Raw genomic sequence first — 20,264 nt, 5'->3', positions numbered from 1 at the left:
CTAGAGCTATCGTTTGAGCTAGCAACACTTCCACGGAGTCCGAGTGGTGATATCAGGTAATTAATAGACTGCCTGCCGCATAGACAGCAGTTTGAATCTAAAGGTCACTCCTCAGAAGACAGGAGGTGTTGTGCTTCTGTGATTTACAGCCTCAGTAATCCAAGAGGCAGTTCTACTTTGTCCAGTAATGTCACTGAGTCATGAGACTTGATGGCAGTGAGTTTGATCTGGCTTTCAGTATCCCATCTTTATACCCAAAGAGAAATGAAATCATGTCCCACAAAAATTCCATCTGAATGCTCACTGCAGAATCATTCGTAATACCCACATGGTAGGAACCACTGAAATGTCCATCAACTCATGAATACAAAAGAATGTAGTAAAGCCATATAATGAAATACTTTTCAGCCATAAAAAGGACCCATGTTATGAATCAGGTAATCCTTGAAAACATGCTAAGAAGTCAATCCAAGGAAACCATATATTACATGCCTGTGTAATATGCAGAATGGGCAAATTTATGGTTTTTTGGGGGGTTGGTACAAATGGTTTGTTGAGTCTACTCCATAGCACTGTGGCGGAAAAGGCCTGGCAGACTGCCAAGAAAGCCCTGTGGAGCTGTTCTGCTCTACCCCGGGCTTGCTCTCATGTCATCCGGACACGGATTCCTGGTCACCCCGCAGGGGAGGGTAGAAGTGCCCGGCAGGGTTCTCAGACTGTAACTCTTAATGGGAGTGGAAAGTTTTGTCTTTCTCCAGAGTGGCTGGTGGTTTTGAACTCACCTGTGGTTAACAGCCCAACACACTGACAGGACAACTGACATCTAGGCGTGTGGGGGAATTGAGTAATGATGGCTAAAGGGTGTTGCATTTCTCTTCTGGGTGATGGTCTAAAATTATGAAGGTGACTGCGCAAGTGTTTTGAGTATGCTTAAATACAGAAAACAAGAGACCATGCTCATTTATTTATTTCAATTTAGCTCGAGGGAGATTCAAGCAGGGCACTTTCACCATCTAACCCACACTGTGCTATTGAGACTGGCTTATGTTTTAACTACAATTGCCTCCAACTCTTAAAATTCTTTACATGTGATGGCAATGCCTTAAATAAACAGCAGCGGATTTGAGGGAGGAAAGTTGAAAATGAGGATTTTATCTAGTAGATCAGTATTTTCATTAGCTTACAATCTAAATTAATTTGAACTTTGCTTACTCCCTCACTGAACAAAGTGGATTAAGCCATAAAACCCAATGGTCTGTAGTTATTCTGCATTACCTTCTTACCCTACTCTTGCCAAATTCCTTTCTGCCTATCTCAGTACTACAAATTCTTGGTGGTTAACAAGAATTCTATAAGAACAATGAAGGTAAAAGGAAATGAGGAAAGAAAGTTTTTTAAAAAATGCAAGGATTCTACCAATTGTGTTATTACTGATCATGTATCCCTTGTTTGGTCTCAGTTAAAGCTGTTTTAAAATCCTGAAAGACAGCTACTTAACAAATTGTAGGGCTCTGCCTCTTCTAATTGCTAAGAAAGTACCGTATATTCTCGAGTATAAGCCACCCTACACATCAGCTGAGGCACCTAATTTTAACCACAAAAACTGCATCAAAAATGTGCTGAAAAACTTGGTTTATACATGAATAATTAAGAAAAGCTAGTATAGAAGGTAGGGATGCAGCCTTAAGGGGTTTGATCCAGCATTTTATATTAGTAGATCTAAGCTCTGACATCATAATGACAAAGTTCTAGGTTTGTATTTGAATATATGAATAAAAGAATGAAATGAGAGAATGGTGATGGCAATAAATGTACATATGCGCTTGACACAATGGATGTATGTATGGATAGTGATAAGATTTGTACGAGTCCCCAATAAAATGATTAAAAAAAAATGAAATGAACAACAGCATGTATCAATATTTATTAAAATAGAAAACAAAATTCAAGGTAACTAATGTGCTTTTACACCTAATTTTATTATACAAAGGACATGAGCAGTAGATCTTTTTTATATGAAGACTGCACACCGTTATGTGAAAAAAGGTTGGCATACCCGTTCTAGCAAGAACTGTCAGTGAAAGATCTGGTTAAGGAAAAGGAAGTGAAAACGGAGCAAATTACCTATAGAAACCACAGGGGTCTCTTCTTCCAACAATAGAGGGAGGCCTCCTTTAGTTCTCCACCATCAAATTCAGTCCTAAGAGTCCGTCCGTCAAACTCAATCATACTTTACAATCCCCAAAGGAAAAAACTGAGGGAACTCATGGGTAATTTTTATAGCTTCATTGTAGAGTCCAAGATCTGAAAGAAACATTTTAGCAAGCACTTAGTCTACAGTGGGAAAGTTCATTAACTATCACCTGCAATCATTCTAGCCATCTTTCTCATTGGCCAACTTACTTTTGTGATCCAATTTCTAAAGCTAAGATGTGGATCGTAACATTTAGTTAACTATAGCTTTAAAAAAAAAAAAAAGGAAAGGCAGGAGGGGCAGGAAACCATCCTGTTTTAAAGGAAAATATTCATGGTGACTTCCATTCTGCGGGCACAGTGCCTGCCTGGTAATGCTTGAAATGTTAATCCATATTTATTTTAAAAATTCTAACATTATTTTTGATTACCATTTTAGAAAAATTTTCTTCTCCTCTATCATTGAATCTTTATTGAACTTCCTACATGTATAAGTACTATTTAGAAGCAAGCAAATTTAAAAATGTGGCAGGGCTGAGACTTAAGATATAGCTAGTTAAGTCTAAAGTTGTTTTCCCGCTTTACAAAAGTGCTAAATGTTGGGATGCTTTATTTACCAAAAGGATGGCTATCTTCTTTAAATTGGACATAGGATGCACACATTATAGTTGCCTTGGCTGTTACTCTTCCAACAACTTCCACAATTCCAGAAATTTCTTCATCAAGCTAACAACAAAGAACAAAAAGCATTATTTCTTGGAAAACTGATGCACAGCTTATTAATCTTCCAGCTTATGAAACAAGATTTAAATTTATCAATGAAAAAACTAAACTACAATTTACTACAAAATGTTGAGTATTTACTGTCAGCAAGTTGCAAATCTCATTAGCATAGCTTAAAGTCCAAAATCTAGTTAAAGATTTAATGTAAAAGCAAAATCATGCAAAGAAAAGACATACTCAGAATTGCTAGCATTTCTATTAGTATTAGTTTGTTAAAAATGACCCACTGGGCAGAACCATTTTATTATCGATATCATCAGCACAGTTAATGTATACATTAACCAAACACTACATGGATCTGTCTTAAAAAACAAGAACGACAAAGAAATTATGAGTATATTAAAGATAAAATATAAAATGAATAATCAACATCTGAAAATACATGCAAACTAAAATAAAAGAGTGATTTTATAGTTTCGCTTTAGAATAAGAATTGCTATCCAGCATTAACAGGACATATTCAAGAAATCAAGAAGTTCAAAGAATCACTGGATGAAAATATAAAATGGAATACATAATATAAAGTGAAAAGGGGGACTGATGTTCACTACAAAGGCAGGAAGTTTTACAAACTTTCCCTTTATACAGCCACCCGAAGAATCAGAAACAAAGCAAAGCAAGATGAAGAATTAACAATAACAGACACAGAATTAATACTTAAAACATACAGGCTCCAATAACTCAATGGTTCCATTTTTTCCTTCTCCATCTGCAAGAATAAACATTTTTCCAGTGGGATGGATCTGAAAGACAAAAATACATCCCTCAAATTTTTAAGAGCACAAAAACCAAACCTTTCACATCTCATTAAAATAAAAAATTGAGACTTTCACAAAAGACGAAAAGACTAATACCAAACTAGTCAATAAGCACGAAACAATTTTGTAAATACGTTTATTTCATTCAAATTATACCAAATATAGCCAGAAGGCACCCAGTTAAATTTGAGTTTCAGATAAGCAATGATTACTTTTTAAGTATAATGAAGTGTTTTCATTTATTAAATCTGGGAACACTATGCTAAGTACGAATTAAAACTCCAAACCAAACTCCCTGTCAGCAAGTTGATTATGACTCATAGTGACCCCATAGAAAGGGTTCTCTGGGTTTTGAGACTATAACTCCTTTTTTCATGTGTAAAGCTGTTTATGGCAGTATTCTTTTTAAAAAGTTTTATTATAATCCACGTATCATACAGTTCAATATTTCAATCACATCAAGAAGAGTTGTACAATCATTACCACAATCAATTTTTAGAACATTTGTTTCTTGTACCCATGTTACTAGCTCTCTACTTTTCCCCAACCTCCTCTCCCATACCCTGGAGAAACCACTAATCCAGTTACTTTCTCTATAGATTTACTTATCTTGGATTGCATATACAGACAAACATATAACACAACAACAAAACTAACAATTATAAAGCAAAACTGAGAAAAACCTCAAAGGAAAATATTAAAAACTGGAACAAACTTATAATGGGGTAAAGGGAGATCAAATGATCAAGTGTTAGATTTTAACCTGCAATAATCCGCTTTCCAATGCACTCTTCACGAAAGCAAAGCTAGTCACATCTCTCACCTATGGTCACAAGGTTAGTCCACTGGACGCTTAATCCACAATATTTCCTTCTCTTTTAAAAATGTATGGAGTAGAAGGCCGAGGCTGTCTCCCTGGAGAGGCTGGTGGTTTCAAACTGCTGACCCTGTGGTTAGCAGCCCAAGGTGTAGGACCACTACAGATTGAAGTGAGCCCGGATTATTAACCCATCAGCTTCCCCGCATGAGAAAGGTGAAGCTTTCTGCTCCTGCAGATTCAGTTTAGGATGATGCCCAAGGCTCCAGTTCTGTCCTGTAGTCACTAGGAACCCGAATGGCAGTGGGTTTGGGAGTGGGGAGGGTATGTGTGTGTGGCAACAAAAAGTGAGATCTGCTAGCCTATGAATAGGCCAGTGGGGTGTGTTTTGAGTGCATACAAATCTCGTTGGAATGACTGCTTCTACTTCCTGACCCCAAACCCAAACAAACTCACTGCCATCAAGTTAATTTCCATGCCTTGCAACCACTTCAGGGGCAGCGGCCACTTTAAATCAACAACGACCATCCTAGTGGGGTTTTGTGAGTGCGTGAGCGCGCGCGCGTGTGTGTGTATGTGTGTGTGTGTGTGAAGTTGGAGTAGCGCGGATCTCACTCAGTTGATGTGTGAACTGAAATACTAAATAAGCTTTATGTAACAGTCCCTCCCCGCCCTCCTCTGCTTTCTTGGGTCACCGATCCTGAGACTTGGGGCCTGTTTCTCACCTGTAGGCCTCTGGACTCTTTCCAGTCCCTTGGGCTTTACTGATTACTGGGTGACACTGTGGGGGTCAAATAAACAAGACTGCTACGGGGTTGGGCGCCAGGATCTGGACAGATAATCAAGGAATAATTTATAGAGAAGCGACTTCCAAAGAAGTTTACGCGAGAAAATTCCAGACGAACAGAAGCAACTAATTCAGGTTGGAGTCAACATGAATTTGGGCAAAATAAAAATCCAAAAGGGAGTCGCGGTGGTCTCGTCTAGTTTCCTTTCAGACGTTAGTGAGTGCGAACGGCGTGGACTCGTAGACCTGCCGTGAAGAGGCGCCCCGAGCAGCCTCCTCTTGTGCAAAGTAAAACGAGGCAGCACGAGGGTGCGCTGCCACGGCGCCGTCCCCTCTCCGTTAACCACCCAGCCAGCCCCGGGCCTTTGCCTCAGTGACGGAACCCGCAGCCCAGGGCAGGAGCAGCGCACCTTTTCCAGCTTCCCTACGAAGCAGACGGGCTGGTCGATGAACTGAGCTAACATGCTGGCGTTCACGCGCGCCCTCGGCACCTCCAGCACGTCCGCCATGACCGCGGTCCCACAGCGGCAGCCGGCGGGAAGCGCGGCGCCGGCAGCCGGGAGCCCGCGGTTGACTGTGGGGACCGAGCCTCGGCGCCAATCGGCGAAGCCCAGGCTTCCGGACGCGCCAATCAAACGCGCAGAACGCGCTGCCGCGCGCCGGCGGGACTCCTGACGGCTGGGCCAGCGGAAGCCCGCGCCCGGAAGTAGAGCGCGGCTGCTAAGTGACGCGCGGCGTCCCGGAAGTTGGCCTGGTGAGACCTGCGTGGACGTAGGGGCGGACCTTCGGGAGGGGTGGAGCCTCCGAGGCCCCGGCCGGGAACGCGGGTCTCCCGGCCGCGACGTGACCCCGGAAGTAAGGGGTCAGCTGCGGCGCGGAGGCGGCGGGGGACTGCGGCGGGAGCCACAGGTACCTCTTCTTGTGGAAGGCGCCGCTGCTGCCCTGCCGTCCCTTGTCCCCGCGGGCACTTAGGCAGAGCGCCCGGCAAGGGTTGGGCGCTGGTCCCGCCGCGGGTTCTAGGTTCTGCGTACCTGCAGTTCCGTTTACCCCATTGCCTTTCCCTCGGGATTACGTGTCGTTTGTGCTTGCGTCTTGCGGAATAAAATGTAGAGCCCGAGGCTTTTTGACGCCGTCCTCCTGGAGATGGCAGCAGGGGGGTCTCCGACGACCTTCATCCCATCGGGCTTTCCTTCGCAGAGGCAGTATTGCCGATTTACCGCCCCAGCTGCGTCACTTAACAGACTCAGTTTCCCCAGCAGTAAGAAAAGGGGTTGATCCCATGACCTCTATGGTTTTCTTGACGTCAGGACCATCGGTGCCGCTTGTCCTAACCCATCTTCGTCAGCATCGAATAGACCAGTGGTTCTCAACCTTCCTCATGCCGCGGCCCTTTAATACAGTTTCTTATGTTGTGGTGACCTCCAACCATAATATTATTTTCGTTGCTACTTCATAACTGTCATGAATCGTAATGTAAATGTCTGCTATGCAGGATGTATTTTCACGTTACAAATTGAACCTCATTAAACATAATTAAACATAAAGCATAGTGGTTAATCATAATATTAATCATAGTGATTAATCATATAATTCTATATTGTGAACTACTTATGTGTTTTCCGATGGTCGCGACCCACAGGCTGAGAACCGCTGATTGAATATAGACCATTTTTGGGGGAAGACAACAGCAGGGAGAGAGAACACAAGCGTACACAGCTGTTTGGCGCGCGCGAGTGTTTTCTCGCAGAAGCAGAATTTTTTATTCACAAAGCGAAGGGGTTGAACCGAATGGTTTGCATGATCCCGCCTTATGTCATATTGATCTACAGCTTAGGAGGTCCTCCCCCCCCCCCAGGGTCACTGTGAGTCAGAATCACTAGATGGCTCTGGGTTTGGCCATTTTGGGGTATCTGACTTAACAGATTCTTCATATGCCCAGCACCCTTGCACCATACCGCAGAGCCCAGTACTCTCTCTGGGGCAGAGAACCCATTCCTGCAACTTTTGGATGGGATTCGTTTGTTTGTCTGTTGCTGTTCACTGTGTGGTGCAAGAAGTCAGTGGCTACTTATTTTATCTGCTGTCTTGCTAGGAATATTCTAGAATAAATGTTTATTATGTCTACCAACAGTGCTACAGAAATTGGGGGTGGGGGTGGATTTTAAAGTCTGGAAGTATTATTTGTGGATGAGGGTCCTGAACCTGGGATTTTGCAGGAACTACAAGGGTGTCATTGTTGAGATTCACATAATCACCCGGAGTCTCTCAATTTCCTCTTGTGGTTTTTGCTTTTAACAAAGTTTTTCTTTGAGGCCCCAGGTAATCATTTAAGATTGAAATCTGATGTACCATAATTAAACTTTACTTATTGTCTTAAAGTTCTCTTTATCTCACTGTTATGGAGTTGATTTCAACTCAGAGCAACTCTATGGGACAAAGTAAGATGGCTCCTGTGGGTTTCCAAGAATATAAATATTTACAGGAGTAGAAAGTCTCATCTTCCTCCTGTGGAGCACATGGTGGTTAGCAGCCCCATATGTAACCCCCTATGCCACCAGGACACACTTCCCCAAACTCCAAATGAACTGCCCTTCAGTCCATATCAACTCACAGGGACCCTCTAGGTCAGGGTACAATGGCCTCTGTGGATTTCCGAGACTGCAACTCTTTATGGGAGTAGAAAGGCCTACCTTTCTCGTAGGGCTTGGTTAGAAGACTCTTTTTTTTTTTTTTTTGGCGGAGGGGGAGACCATTTTTAAGCAAAAGCTTTCTTTTTTAACAATGAAGTAAGGCGAACAACTTTTTGCATATTTTTGAGTTCCTTAAAATATGTTGTGAGCATTCCCAGAGAAGATTATCTATATAAAGGCCTATGCACAATGTTGAGAGAAACTAAATGGACAGGCAGATTTCTAAGGAGCCCTGGTGGAGGAGTGCATCACCAGTGGGGCTACTGACCACTGAGTCCGTCATTGGAGCCCACCAGCCTGAAGATGTGCAGGGGGAAAGAAGGATTGTGTTCCTGAGAAGACTGACAGTGTTGGAAACCCAAAGGGATGGTTCTTGTGGGCCCTAAAGGGTTATGCAAGTCAGTATTAACTTGATAGCAGTGTAAGTGGAACTGATTTATCATTGAGTAGTTTGCTTCTTTCCCATCAAATCCTCCTTCCTACCAGCCAGAGAAGTTCCTAAATGCGGCATACTGGAATGTGTGGAGGGGTGCAAAGGGTTAAGATATTCATTTGTGAATAGAAAGGTTGAAGGTTCTAGTCCACAAAGCAATGCCTAAGAAGCACTTCCAAAAGTTCTTGGAAAAATGGGATTAAAAAAATCATGAAAATTTTCTGTGAATTTTTGACCAAAACCAAAGGCAAAACTACTGCCATCGAGTCAATACTGACTCACCTAATAGGAAAGAGTAGAACTGTCCCTGTGCGTTTCCGAGTCTATAACTCTTTGAGGGTGTGGAAAGCCCCATCCTTCTCCCTTGGAGTGACTGGTGGTTTCAAACTGCAGACCTTGCAGTTAGCCCCACAATGCACAACCACCAGGCTACCAGGGCTCCTTCAGATTTCTGAAAAAAAAAAAAAATCAGCTACTTGAAACCCTATGACACACAGTTCTACTCTGATGCCCATGGGGTTACCATAAGTCGGCATCAGCTCCATTGCAAAGTCACCTTATCTTGACTATTGTATTAAATTTCTTAATGTAGTCTATGTTGTGTTATCACACATGTAGGCATTTCTAAATGACATGTTTTAATGTTGCCTCTTTCTGACCTTTATATAAATGGTATTTGCTTAATTTTGGTGTTTGCTTAATTGAGATATTGATTGCAGTTTTCTACCTTTTTCCTATTATTGCAATGAGTATTCTGGTATATATTTCCTGATGCAAAAGTTTATCAGTAGAAATGTATTTCCTGGAGCATAACTTATGCAAATTCTTTATCCTATGGAGTTTTGTTATTTTCCAGTATATTTTTTCTTTGACACATGGGTTTTTGTATTTATTTCCAAATGTATAGGTTTTATTACAGTTCTGTTATTACTATCTAATGCAATTCCATTATGATCAAAGGGTGTGATCTATCTTACAATAATTTTTTGAAAGGGTATGAGAATTAAGGTATATCAAATACATGGACAGTTTCTCTAAGTGTTTCATGTGTGTGTAAACAAAACATTGTTTTCCAATTATTGGTTACTTGTTGAGCTACTAATCACAGGGTCAGTAGTTTGAAACCACCAGCTGCTACTTAGGAGAAAGATGAAGCTTTCTACTTCTATAAAAAGTTACAATCTTGGAAACCCACAGAGGCAGTTTTATACTGTCTGATAGGGTTGCTCTGAGTGAGAATCGACAGGATAGCAGTGAGTTTGAGGTTTTTGTTTTGAGGTTAAGTATTTGCTATGCCTGTATATTTGATATGGCGTAAAGCAGGGCACGCGTTCTATCAGTGTAGTGACATATGTCTTGTCAGTAGAGTGACTCTCAGGGAGTGAGCAGAGAGAGAGAGATGTGTCTCCCGTCTCCAAGGAGGAAAATACAGGAGTTCCCAGAATTCTCAGGAGAAGACCATACCCAGACAAAGGCCTCATTAGCTATGACCTGATTGACAGACTAGACTCCACCCCTTCACTCTTAATCCTTTCAAGTGCCCAATTGACTCCAGATTATGTAACTACCACACATGGTCATTGCTTTAACCAGGAGGCTTTCATGTTGACACAGTTGTCTGGATGCTAGGGACCAGGTCCCTTTGAGTAGGAACGTTGGTATATCACGGATCTTGAAGGTTTGAAAATAATAATAGTAAAACTCACTTGGTAATGTATACCGTGTAGTCCTTGTGGTATTTGCGTTTGTGTTGGTCTGGCAATTATCAGTGTTCCATGTCCATATGTGTTAGGTAGAGGAGCTCTGGTGGTGTAGTGGTTAATCTCCAGCTACTCCACAGGAGAAAGGTGATAGTCTGCTTCCAAATGGGCTCACTGGCAAAAGAGTTTTCTTTCTTTCGTTACATGAGGTAGTTTTTTGTGCTAACCTGGCCGATAAACACATGTGGGGTTAATTGAAGGGCAGAGGAATAAATGGCTCAGTGAGCCTTGCCTTTCTGGTTCTCGGGTCTCTTGCTTTCTGATGGTCGGACTAGGGTGCAGTTACCTTAGCCAGTTCCCTGCTTCAGCTGGCAAGGCTCACTTCCTGCACGACATCCCTGAGGAGAAGCTACAAGGACCTACCCTGATGCACCTCTGGGTACTGGCGCAGCTGTGTGGAGACCCCTGTCAGCACTGACTGAGATGCTTACACATTCACTGACTCGACATTCCTCCTGCAGTCAGCATCATTGTGTCTGTTTTGTGAGATGGAGGAGGACTTTGTGGATTGGTGTTGGATACATGGGTTAATATTGGACTTGTGGGTTTGGGTAGCACTGGTTGGGATGTTTTCTTGATGCGCACTTACCCTTTATATAAAACTCTCTCTTATACATGAGTTTCTGTGGATTTGTTTCTTTAAAGTACACAGACTACTACATTATGCTTTACATGTGTGCTAGTCTGGGTAGACTAGAGAAATCCATGGGCATACATATGTGTATAAGAAAGAGATGTCTGTATAAGAGCAATTGAACATTGAGAAAACATCCAAGCCCAGTCCAGATCAAGTCCATAAGTCTGATATTAGCCCATGTGTCCAATACCAATCTATAAAGTCCTTTTCAGACTCACGAAACACATGCAATGATGCCGAATGTTGAAGATCACAGGCCAGTGGGTAGAAAGTCTTTGGGTCCAATCATTGGAAACATCTCAGCGCTGGCAGAGGTCTCTGCATAGGGTGGGTCCATGTGTCTTGTCACCTGATATGTTTCCCAGGGTGTGAGCAGAGAGAGAATTGTCTTCTTCCTCCAAGGAGGAAGTACCGGATTTCCCAGATCCTCAGGAGAAGGCCACGCCCACACAGAAGCCTCATTGACTATGATCTGATTGAATAGCTAGCTTCCACCCCTACACTCTTAATCCTCAAATTGACGAATGATTATATATCTACCACAACATGTATCTTTGTGAATAGTGCACAGGTAGAGGTTTGGTTTCTCTGACTTTTAGTTGTCATTTAATAAAAAGATGTAGCTCATTTACATTGATTATGGTTACTGATATTTTGGGATTTTTCAGTTATTTTGTGCTTCCTGTACTTTTGTGACTTTTTGTTGCTGTTGTGCTGTTTACTTGCTTTTTGGGGGGGTTGACATTTGACTGTTTTCTTCCATCATTCCAAGTTGTCTTCCTTTATTAGTTTGAATGTCATAATTTTTGTAACTACCCTATAATTGTTGTGGTATAACATGCATATCAACTTAAAGTCTAAACTTACTTTACTCTGTATCAAGACAAAAACCTTTAATTCTGTTTTCTTTTCCAGTTTGCATGCTGTTTTATTGTGCTTCATTTGAAACCCACAGATTAGACATTGATATTGTTTGTCTAGTTAATATTTGTCGTGTTGTTGTTAGGTGTCATTGAGTTGAGTTTTGACTCATAGCTACTTAATATGACAGAGTAGAACTGCCCCACATGGTTTTCTAGGCCGCCGTCGTTGTGGAAGTAGGTTGCTACATCTTTCTCCCACCAGCAGCCACTTCGTCAATCCGTCTATAGGGGCTTCCTCTTATTCTCTGAACCTCTACCAAGCGTGCTGTCCACCAGGATTTGGTCCTTCTTGGTCATATGTTCAAAAGTACATGAGACAAAGTCTTGACATCTTTGCTTCCAGGAAGTATACTGGCTGCACTTCTTCTAAAACTGATTTGTTTATACTTCTGACAGGCGATGGTATATTCAATATTCTTCACCGACATCATCCTATATTTCAAATGCATCGATTTTTCTTCAGCCTTCCTTTATCATTTTAGCGTGTGTCTGAGGCAGTTGGACCATGGCTTGGGCTGGGCATAACATCTTTTCTTTTAAGACTTTATAAAGAGGTCTTTTGCAGCAAATTCGCCCAACACAGTAGATACTTTGTTAGATTTCTTGACTGTTGCTTGCTTGTGGGTTGATTCTGGATCAAAGTATAATGAAGTCTTTAACATCAAGCATTTTTTCTCCATTTATCATGATGTTATTTACTGATCCCGTTGTTAGAATGTTGTGGGTTTTAAAAAATTTTATGTTTAAGTGTAATCCATAGTGAAGGCGGTATATAGTTTTTAATCTTTATCAGTAAGTGCTTCAAGTCTTCTTCCCTTTCAGCTACCAGATTGTGTCATTGCATATCACAGGTTGTTACTGAGTCATCCTCCAACCCTTGTGCCACATTCTCGTTTATAGAGTCCCACATCTCAGATTATTTGCTTAACATACACATTGAATAGGCATGGTGAAAGGATATTACCCTGCACACACCTTTCCTGACTTTAAACCATGCAATAGTCTTTTACTCTTTTTAAAGATTGTCTCGTGATCTATGTACAGGGTCACATGAGCACAATTAGCATTCTAGAATTCCCGTTTTCTGCAGTTTTACCCATCTTTTGTTATGATCCACATAGTCGAATGCTTTTGCATTGTCAATAAAACACAGATATACTTCTTTCTGGTCTCATCTGGTTCCAGCCAAGATCCATCTGACATTAGGAGTGATAGCCTTCATTCTATGTCCTCTCCTGAATCTTTCTTGAATTTCTGGCCACACTCTGTTGAGGTACTGCTGCAACCATTTATAAATTATTGTTAGCAAAAATACTTCTTGCATTTGATATTAATGATATTCAATATAGTCTGGGTTCCATTGGATTACCTCTCTTTGGAATGGCACAATTGTATGTCACTTTCAGCCAGTTGGTCAGGCGGCCGTCTTCCAAATTTCTTGCCATAGATGAGTGAGCATTTCCGGTTTTACACGATTGTTGAAACACTTTAGCTTGTCGTCTGTCAACTCCTGGAGCTATATTTTTCACTGAGGCCTTCAGGGTAGCTTGGTGCTTTTCCTTCAGTATCATCGATTCGTGGTCATACACTGTCTCCTGAAATGATTGAATGCCAACCAATTATTTTTATGGTACAATGAATTCTGTGCATTCCTTCCATCTTCTTTTGATGCTTCCAGCATCATTCAATATTTTTCCCCTTGAATTATTTAATATTTTAACCCAAAGGTTGAATATGTTCTTCAGTCTTTCAGCTTGAGAAATGTCAAATTTGTTCTTCAATTTTGGCTTTCTAACTCCAGGTCTACACATTTCATTATAACACTTTTTATTTTTTTTAAATTTTTGGTCATTTGTTCATTCACCTTAGTCACTCACTGTACATGAGTAGTAATTTCAGAGTCTCTTCTGACATTCTTTTTGTGTTTTTTCTTTTTTTCCCCTTGTCTCTTTAATGAGAACTGTTTGTTTTCGTGCATGATGCCCTTGACATCATGCCACAACTTATCATCAGTGTTCACTGTGTCAAATCTGTTCTTAAGATGGCCTGTAAATTCAGATGGGGTCTACACATCTGAAGGTTACACTTTGGTTCTTTAAAAAAAAACCAACAACGGTTTATTAGGGGCTCATACAACTCTTATCACAATCCATACATACAGCAATTGTGTAAAGCACATCTGTACATTCATTGTTCTCATCATTTTCAAAGCATTTGCTCTCCACTTAAGCCCTTTGCACCAGGTCCCCCTCCCTCACGAACCCTTGATAGTTTATAAATTATTATTTTGTCATGTCTTGCCCTGTCAGACGTCTCCCTTTGGTTCTTAGAGCGTTGTTTTCCTTTTCTACAGCTTCCGCCTGAACTTGCATATCAGCAATTGATTGTCTCTCCCATTGTTGGCTCCTGGCCTTCTCCTGATTGATGGCCTCCTTCTTTAGCATCTATTTCCACAGATGCAGTCCGTTTGTTTCTTGTGGATTCCACAGCAAAGTCCATGTGTACAGTTTCTGTTTCTGTTTTTGAAAAAGGGCACTTGTAATGAAAAAGTCATTGGTTTAGCAAAATTCTGTCATATGATTTCCCCTGTTATTTCTATTACCAAGTCCATAATTTTCATATATTGATTCTTATTTTTTCTATTAATTGGGATTTCATATATATACCATTCCGCAGTTCAATCACATCCAGCAGAACTGTGCAATTGCTACCACAATCAGTTTCCAAACCTTCATTTTTCACATGGACTCCTTGACCTCGTCTCCCCTTAACGCTACCACCACCCTGTACCCCCTCCCAGTAGCCCTTATTCTACTTGCTATCTACATAGCTTCACCAGTCCTTGATTTCATGTACTGAAAAACATAATACAACTTCAAGAGTGTGATCCCCAATGACATAACACCTCAAAGATACACCCTAATATAAACAAACAAAAATCAAACAAAACAAGACCAACCAAACATACAGAAAAATTTGGGGACCAGATCAGGTCCACATGCATCATAGGGGGATCTCCTGACAAAGTTTTAACTGTTCAAATCAGATTTATGCCTTTATCCTCTATAATCAGCACTCTAATATACTCTGTGTAGTAACCACTTCCCTTCTATCTCTCAATTGTGAATAGAGGGAATTCACCGGAGGCAGATATTTCCTATGTAGTTCCACAAATGGATCTCCTACTGTCATCCATAGCCTTCTGCAAACCAGATTCTCTAACATTGGGCTCTGATACTAATCCCTCCTTTGACTTCATATTATATGATTCAGAATCCTTCAGTGGCTGAGATGGTGTGGTTTTTCCATGTAGACTTAGTTGACATCTCACTTAGATGGCTGCTTGTTTGGGGATATATCTTTAAGGCCCCAGACACTATTTTACCTAATAGCCGGGCACCATCAATTTCTTCACCACATTTTGCTATAACACTGTCTCTTCTGTGTTCTCTTTCTGAGGTGGGTATTGAGCAGGGACATGATGTAAGAACTAGGTATTCTTACGTTGGAGCTAGGATTTAGTGGAAGCCCCCAAACCATTCCTGGATCTATGTTTTTTTTTGTTTGTTTGTTCTTTTATTATTACTTTGGAGTTAATACAAATGTCATGCCATTCCATAGTTCAGTCATGTCAAACAGAATTGTACCCTTGCTTTTATAATTAGTTTGCAAACATACTTTTTCTCTTCCCTTGACATTGGCTCTTTCTTCCCTCCTTTTCTTATCCTCCCCCCCCCAAAAAAACCCCACACAACTTTGTTCTACTCAGTATCCTTATAGGTTCATCTAGCCTGGGTTTCATATACCGAGAAATAGGAAAACTTATAACACAACTTCAAAAGGGTAATCCCCGATGACCTCGTACCTGTGTGATACACCTTAATGTGGACAAACAAAAACCAAATAAAGCAGAGTGACTGTGCCAGGTGTTCCAGAATAATACATATCTTAATACAACATATAGGGCATTGGTGTAGCAAGACCTTACTTGTCTGCCTACCAACAGTTCAGCAGATTTGCTACATCTGTCTTCTGCTTCCTCAGACACCATGTATTTTCTGATATAAGTCCTTCTTTGTTTTTAACCTTTGTCATCCAATCAGCAATTATCAATATGTTGCATGCTTGATTGCATGCTTGAGCAGTTTCACACAGCAGAAATTGGTAGGAATCTTCAAAGTCTTTATTTTGAGCATTAGTGGTTGGTATATACATTGAATTAATAATTGTGTTAACCTCTTTTGTTTCAAGATAGATCCACCTCTCATCTGTCAGTATGTTGTACTACGCTGATTCATGTGGTGTTGTGATGCTGGAATCTGTGCCACCAGCTTTTCAAACCCAGCAGTGCCCCCATAGTGGGCCGGCTACAGTGGAACATTTAGGCTAAGATAGACTAGGGAGAAGGCCCGGGCAGTCTTCTGAGTAAACTTCTCATGGAGGAGTTAATGAATAGTAGAATGCTGTCTGATGTAGTGCTAGAAGACGAGCCCTCAGTTTGGAAGGCATTTAAAATACAACTAGGGGAGAGCTGCCTCCTCAAAGTAGAGTTGACCTTCATGACATGGAGGAAGCAAAGCTATTTGGGACCTTCATTTGCTAATACAGTGTGACTCAAAATGAGAAGAAACAACTGCAAGCATCCATTAATAATCAGAAGATAGAATATGCAAAGTAAGAAACTAGGAAAACTGGAAGTTGTGAAACATGAAAGAGAACACTTGAAGATCAATACTGTAGGCATTATTACCATATATACTCATGTATAAGTCAAGTTTTTCAGCACATTTTTAATGCAGTTTTTGTGGTAAAATTAGGTGCCTTGACTGATATTCAGGTCGGCTTATACTCGAGTATATAAAACAAGTTGAAATGAATTGGCATTGGTGTTTTGAATTCAACAATCAGCTGGGAATGATAAATTGTAGAGGAATGACTTTGTATTCATTGTAACAATGAACTATTAAAGATCGAGTTGCCATTATTTTCTATAAAAACTTGTTATATTCCTACTTTTAATTAATTATTTATTTTTTATATTCCTACTTTTAAGGGAGGAATTACACAAGGATCTTGCACCTCTTGAACCATAAATGCTCTTGCTCTAAAGAGGCCATGTGGATATGCTGCTAGTTTCTGAGACTTTTGTAAAGGTGTTGGGCTTTGGGGAGTGGCAAGACTTAAGGGTCAAGATCAATAGAAAATAGATTTGGTGGTGTGTTCCTTATATACCATGCTACAGAGCTCGGTTTTCGTAGGCTTGCTGGAGAGGATTATTACATGGGGAGCAAGATAATACATATGATTTGTTAGGCTAGGCTTCATTTGCTTATGCTTACCACCAGGGATAGCTTCACATCATTATTTGTCACTTTAATAATAAATATTGTCATCCTGGAAAGTATTACATAATCTGGAATGAACTAATTTTCTGGAATACACTGTCAGATTTGTTTCTTATAGACATATGATAAATTCATCTTGAGATGTCATGGATCAACACAACCAGCTGCCAGAAGCATCGCCTTGATTCCATCCTCATACACCCTATCCCCACCACACAGTAAAATCCATAATACCTTCTGAGGCTATTGAGTTTCCTCACTTTCTACTGTCATCACTGTTTCTGCATCACCAACGCCAGCATAGGTACTGCAACCTCTAAATATCATTCCAACATATTGAATGTCCCCAGCAGCCAGGTTTGTCCTCAATCCTCCCCAAGCTTCTTGCCCCACCATATTGTATGGGCTGAATGGGGTCAACTGCCTGAAGCTAGCAATTGTGTTCTCCCAAGAGCTGGCTGCAAAGCCTGAAATAACCATGTAGACCTAAGTACACAATAATACATGAAGTGCTGGCTTGTCTGTAGAAAAAGGGGTTGCAAAGTGCCAGAGGAGTATTTGGATTCTGAAAGCTTTCTCATTCATGGGCCCAGTTCCCTGGGGCTAATTAAGTTAACCCAGAATGGTGTCAGATCCCTTTTGAATTAAAAGTTTAGGTTGGTTTAAAGTGGCCAATTAATTGTGCCCAAAAGATCCTGGCTAGAGTATTTCACCCGTATTTTTCGTTCTGAATCTAGACTACTCAGCGTACCATTGTGAAGGCCTTGGGAGCTCCTTATTTCTTCCAGGAACCTGTATTGCCTGATGCTTTATGACCGTCAATTTGTAGTTCCGTACCTCCTAACTTTCTAAGTGTTTCAGATGTTCTGTTATGGAGAAAAATATTAAATTCTCAATTTCCTAAAAGCATCTCTATAGTCGTGTTAAGGAAATAAGTTTTATTACATCATATAACTTCCATGCTTAATGACTGTTAAGTATATGCATGATGTCATTTTCCATTTAAGTGACAAGTGAAAAGTTTTGTTAAATTAGAGTATAGGCTCTCTTAAAAATGAAATTGTTGCCGCTACTTTGTATTCATACGGAGATATTCTGAGGGCATCTTGGAGTTACTCCAAACCCATGGAAGTAGAATGAAAGTAGGAGTTCGAGGGATTTAAAAAAAAATAAAAAGATTACCAATTGTTAGGGATGCATGTTTTCCTATGATGGTAAGCATTAAAATGTTGTGGCATTGGTCATCTTGTTATAAGGATGGAAAAGGGTGTTTGGTTGGCCACTACCATTGCTCATTACATTAACACATCCACTGAGACTGGCGTGTGATCCACCCTGACACGTTCATTGGTTCACTCATCGGCTGGGGCCTACTGCATTCCAGGCAGTAGGTTGGCTTATGTAAGTTTAAAGCAGATCAAAGTTTGGTCTTTGAGTTTGATTTTACATCAGTCTATTGGTGAGACAAATAAGTAAAAAGTAACCAACTGTAAGACAAAATGAGCCCTGGTGGTGTTGTCAAGTAAGCATTAGACTGCTAACTACAAGGTCGGGTAGTTCAAACCCACTGGTCTCTCTGTGTAAGACAGTTGAGGCTGGCTGCTCACATAAAGTAGAGGGATTAGCTATTCTCTAAAAACTAGGACATTTTTATATAGTTGGAATTCTAGTTTGTCTTTTTTAAAAAAAGCAGATTTTAGTGATACTGGGCCCACATTCCTGCTTGGAGCTCCATAGAGGTACCACCTCTTTAGAGGAGGCCTGTACTTTTCCACCCACTCCTACTTTTATTTGGCCTTTTCACTCATACATATGCTTCATCTGCCTGACCTTGAATCAATCACCCTTAGATCAAAGAAGGCAGTTCCTACAGTTTTGAAATGTGAAATAATGTAACAGGGTTTATGTTTTTATCCTGATATGGAAGCCAAGTATAAAGTGTTTGTGCAATTTAGAAGAAAATGTATTATTACAACTCATCTGCAGAGTATATAGTCAGATTAAGCCACTGACAGATTCCCCTTTAATCACAGGCAAGGGTCTACAACAGTTTTACTACCACAGATCATTGTAATCGTGATTATACTGGATCAATCTCGATATTTGGTCAGTTGACCTCCCTCTTGGCCCAAACTGAATTTGTTCTACGCACAAGTATTTTTTGCTTGTTCCATGACAAAAATCTATTATCCCCTGGCCTTTTAAATATTCATGGTGGCATTTTCTTTCTTACTCATTATTTATATTTCTATCTCTGTATTATTATTTTATCCTTATCACTTAAAAAATTGATATTGCCCCTGACTTCAAAATCATTTTATTCCATGGAAAGTACCCCTGTTTTCTGCAGGTACCTTAATGAGACTAAGAGAAGTGTGTTACTGTAATAATCTACTGATAACAGAGACATATGTTTAACTATATTTGGAGTAAACCTGTGCATTGAATAAAATGGGGGAAAAGTGGCACTAATCAAATTGCAAAAAGTATTACACTATTATTAGTAGGCATCAATTATACTATTATTATATAAATCGCCTTATATGCATGTGAAAGTTGGACAGTGAATAAGAACTCTGAAGAATTGATATATGTGAATTGTGCTGAAGTGATCCATTTGAATTGCGCTGAATTGATGCATGTGAATTGTGCTGCTGAAGAAGATCATTGACAGTATCATGGACCTCTAAACGGACAAACATCTGTCTTCAAAGAAGTACATACAGCCAGATTGCTCCTTAGGGACAGGGATCGCAAGACCTGTCTTACATATTGTGGACATGTTGTCAGGAGAAACCAGTTCCTGGAGGACATCATGCTTGATTAAATAGAGATAAAGAAGAAAGCCCCCCATAGGGAAAACGCTACTATATAGAAACATTCCTGGGCTGAGGACCAGGCAGTATGGCAGGGACCAGGCCAAATATAGGGATACATATGGCAGCCAACTAAAAAGGAGTTTGGGAAATTGAAAAAAATAAGAATAAAAAAGAAATGGGTAGCGGGGACAGAGGGCACTAACCTACCCAAGGGGAGGGTGTTGTTTATATCTCAACAGGGAAAGAGGGACCAGACTTCAACCCAGTGTTCCAAGATGTGAGTGCAATATGCCAGTGTGGAATAGGGAACCAGTGGCAA

At 40.6% G+C, this 20,264-nt stretch overlaps 2 protein-coding genes across 4 annotated transcripts in view; one reads left to right on the top strand and one right to left on the bottom strand.

The window, feature by feature from the left end:
* Positions 1 to 1,897: 1,897 nt before the first annotated feature.
* On the bottom strand, positions 1,898 to 6,025 carry RPA3 (replication protein A3). The gene is made up of 4 exons (XM_075558368.1): positions 5,749 to 6,025; positions 3,645 to 3,719; positions 2,811 to 2,919; positions 1,898 to 2,304 (listed from the first exon to the last, which is right to left on the bottom strand). The coding sequence occupies exons 1-4, from the start codon at positions 5,845 to 5,847 to the stop codon at positions 2,222 to 2,224; spliced, it is 366 nt and encodes a 121-aa protein (XP_075414483.1). The 5' UTR covers positions 5,848 to 6,025; the 3' UTR covers positions 1,898 to 2,221.
* Positions 6,026 to 6,104: 79 nt separating this feature from the next.
* UMAD1 (UBAP1-MVB12-associated (UMA) domain containing 1) overlaps positions 6,105 to 20,264 on the top strand; it is a 209,438-nt gene continuing 195,278 nt past the window's right edge. Inside the window, exon 1 of one of the 3 annotated variants that reach the window (XM_075558365.1) lies at positions 6,105 to 6,247. The gene's annotated coding sequence lies outside the window, so the exon portion shown is untranslated. The remainder of the gene's footprint in view (positions 6,248 to 20,264) is intronic. The other 2 variants (XM_075558366.1, XM_075558364.1) reach the window with 2 other exon arrangements.

Source organism: Tenrec ecaudatus, chromosome 9 (assembly GCF_050624435.1).
Source record: "Tenrec ecaudatus isolate mTenEca1 chromosome 9, mTenEca1.hap1, whole genome shotgun sequence".
In the NCBI taxonomy this organism is placed as follows: domain Eukaryota; kingdom Metazoa; phylum Chordata; class Mammalia; order Afrosoricida; family Tenrecidae; genus Tenrec; species Tenrec ecaudatus.
The sequence above is the reverse complement of the archived record's forward strand: the minus strand, read 5'-3'. Positions and strand labels throughout refer to the sequence as shown.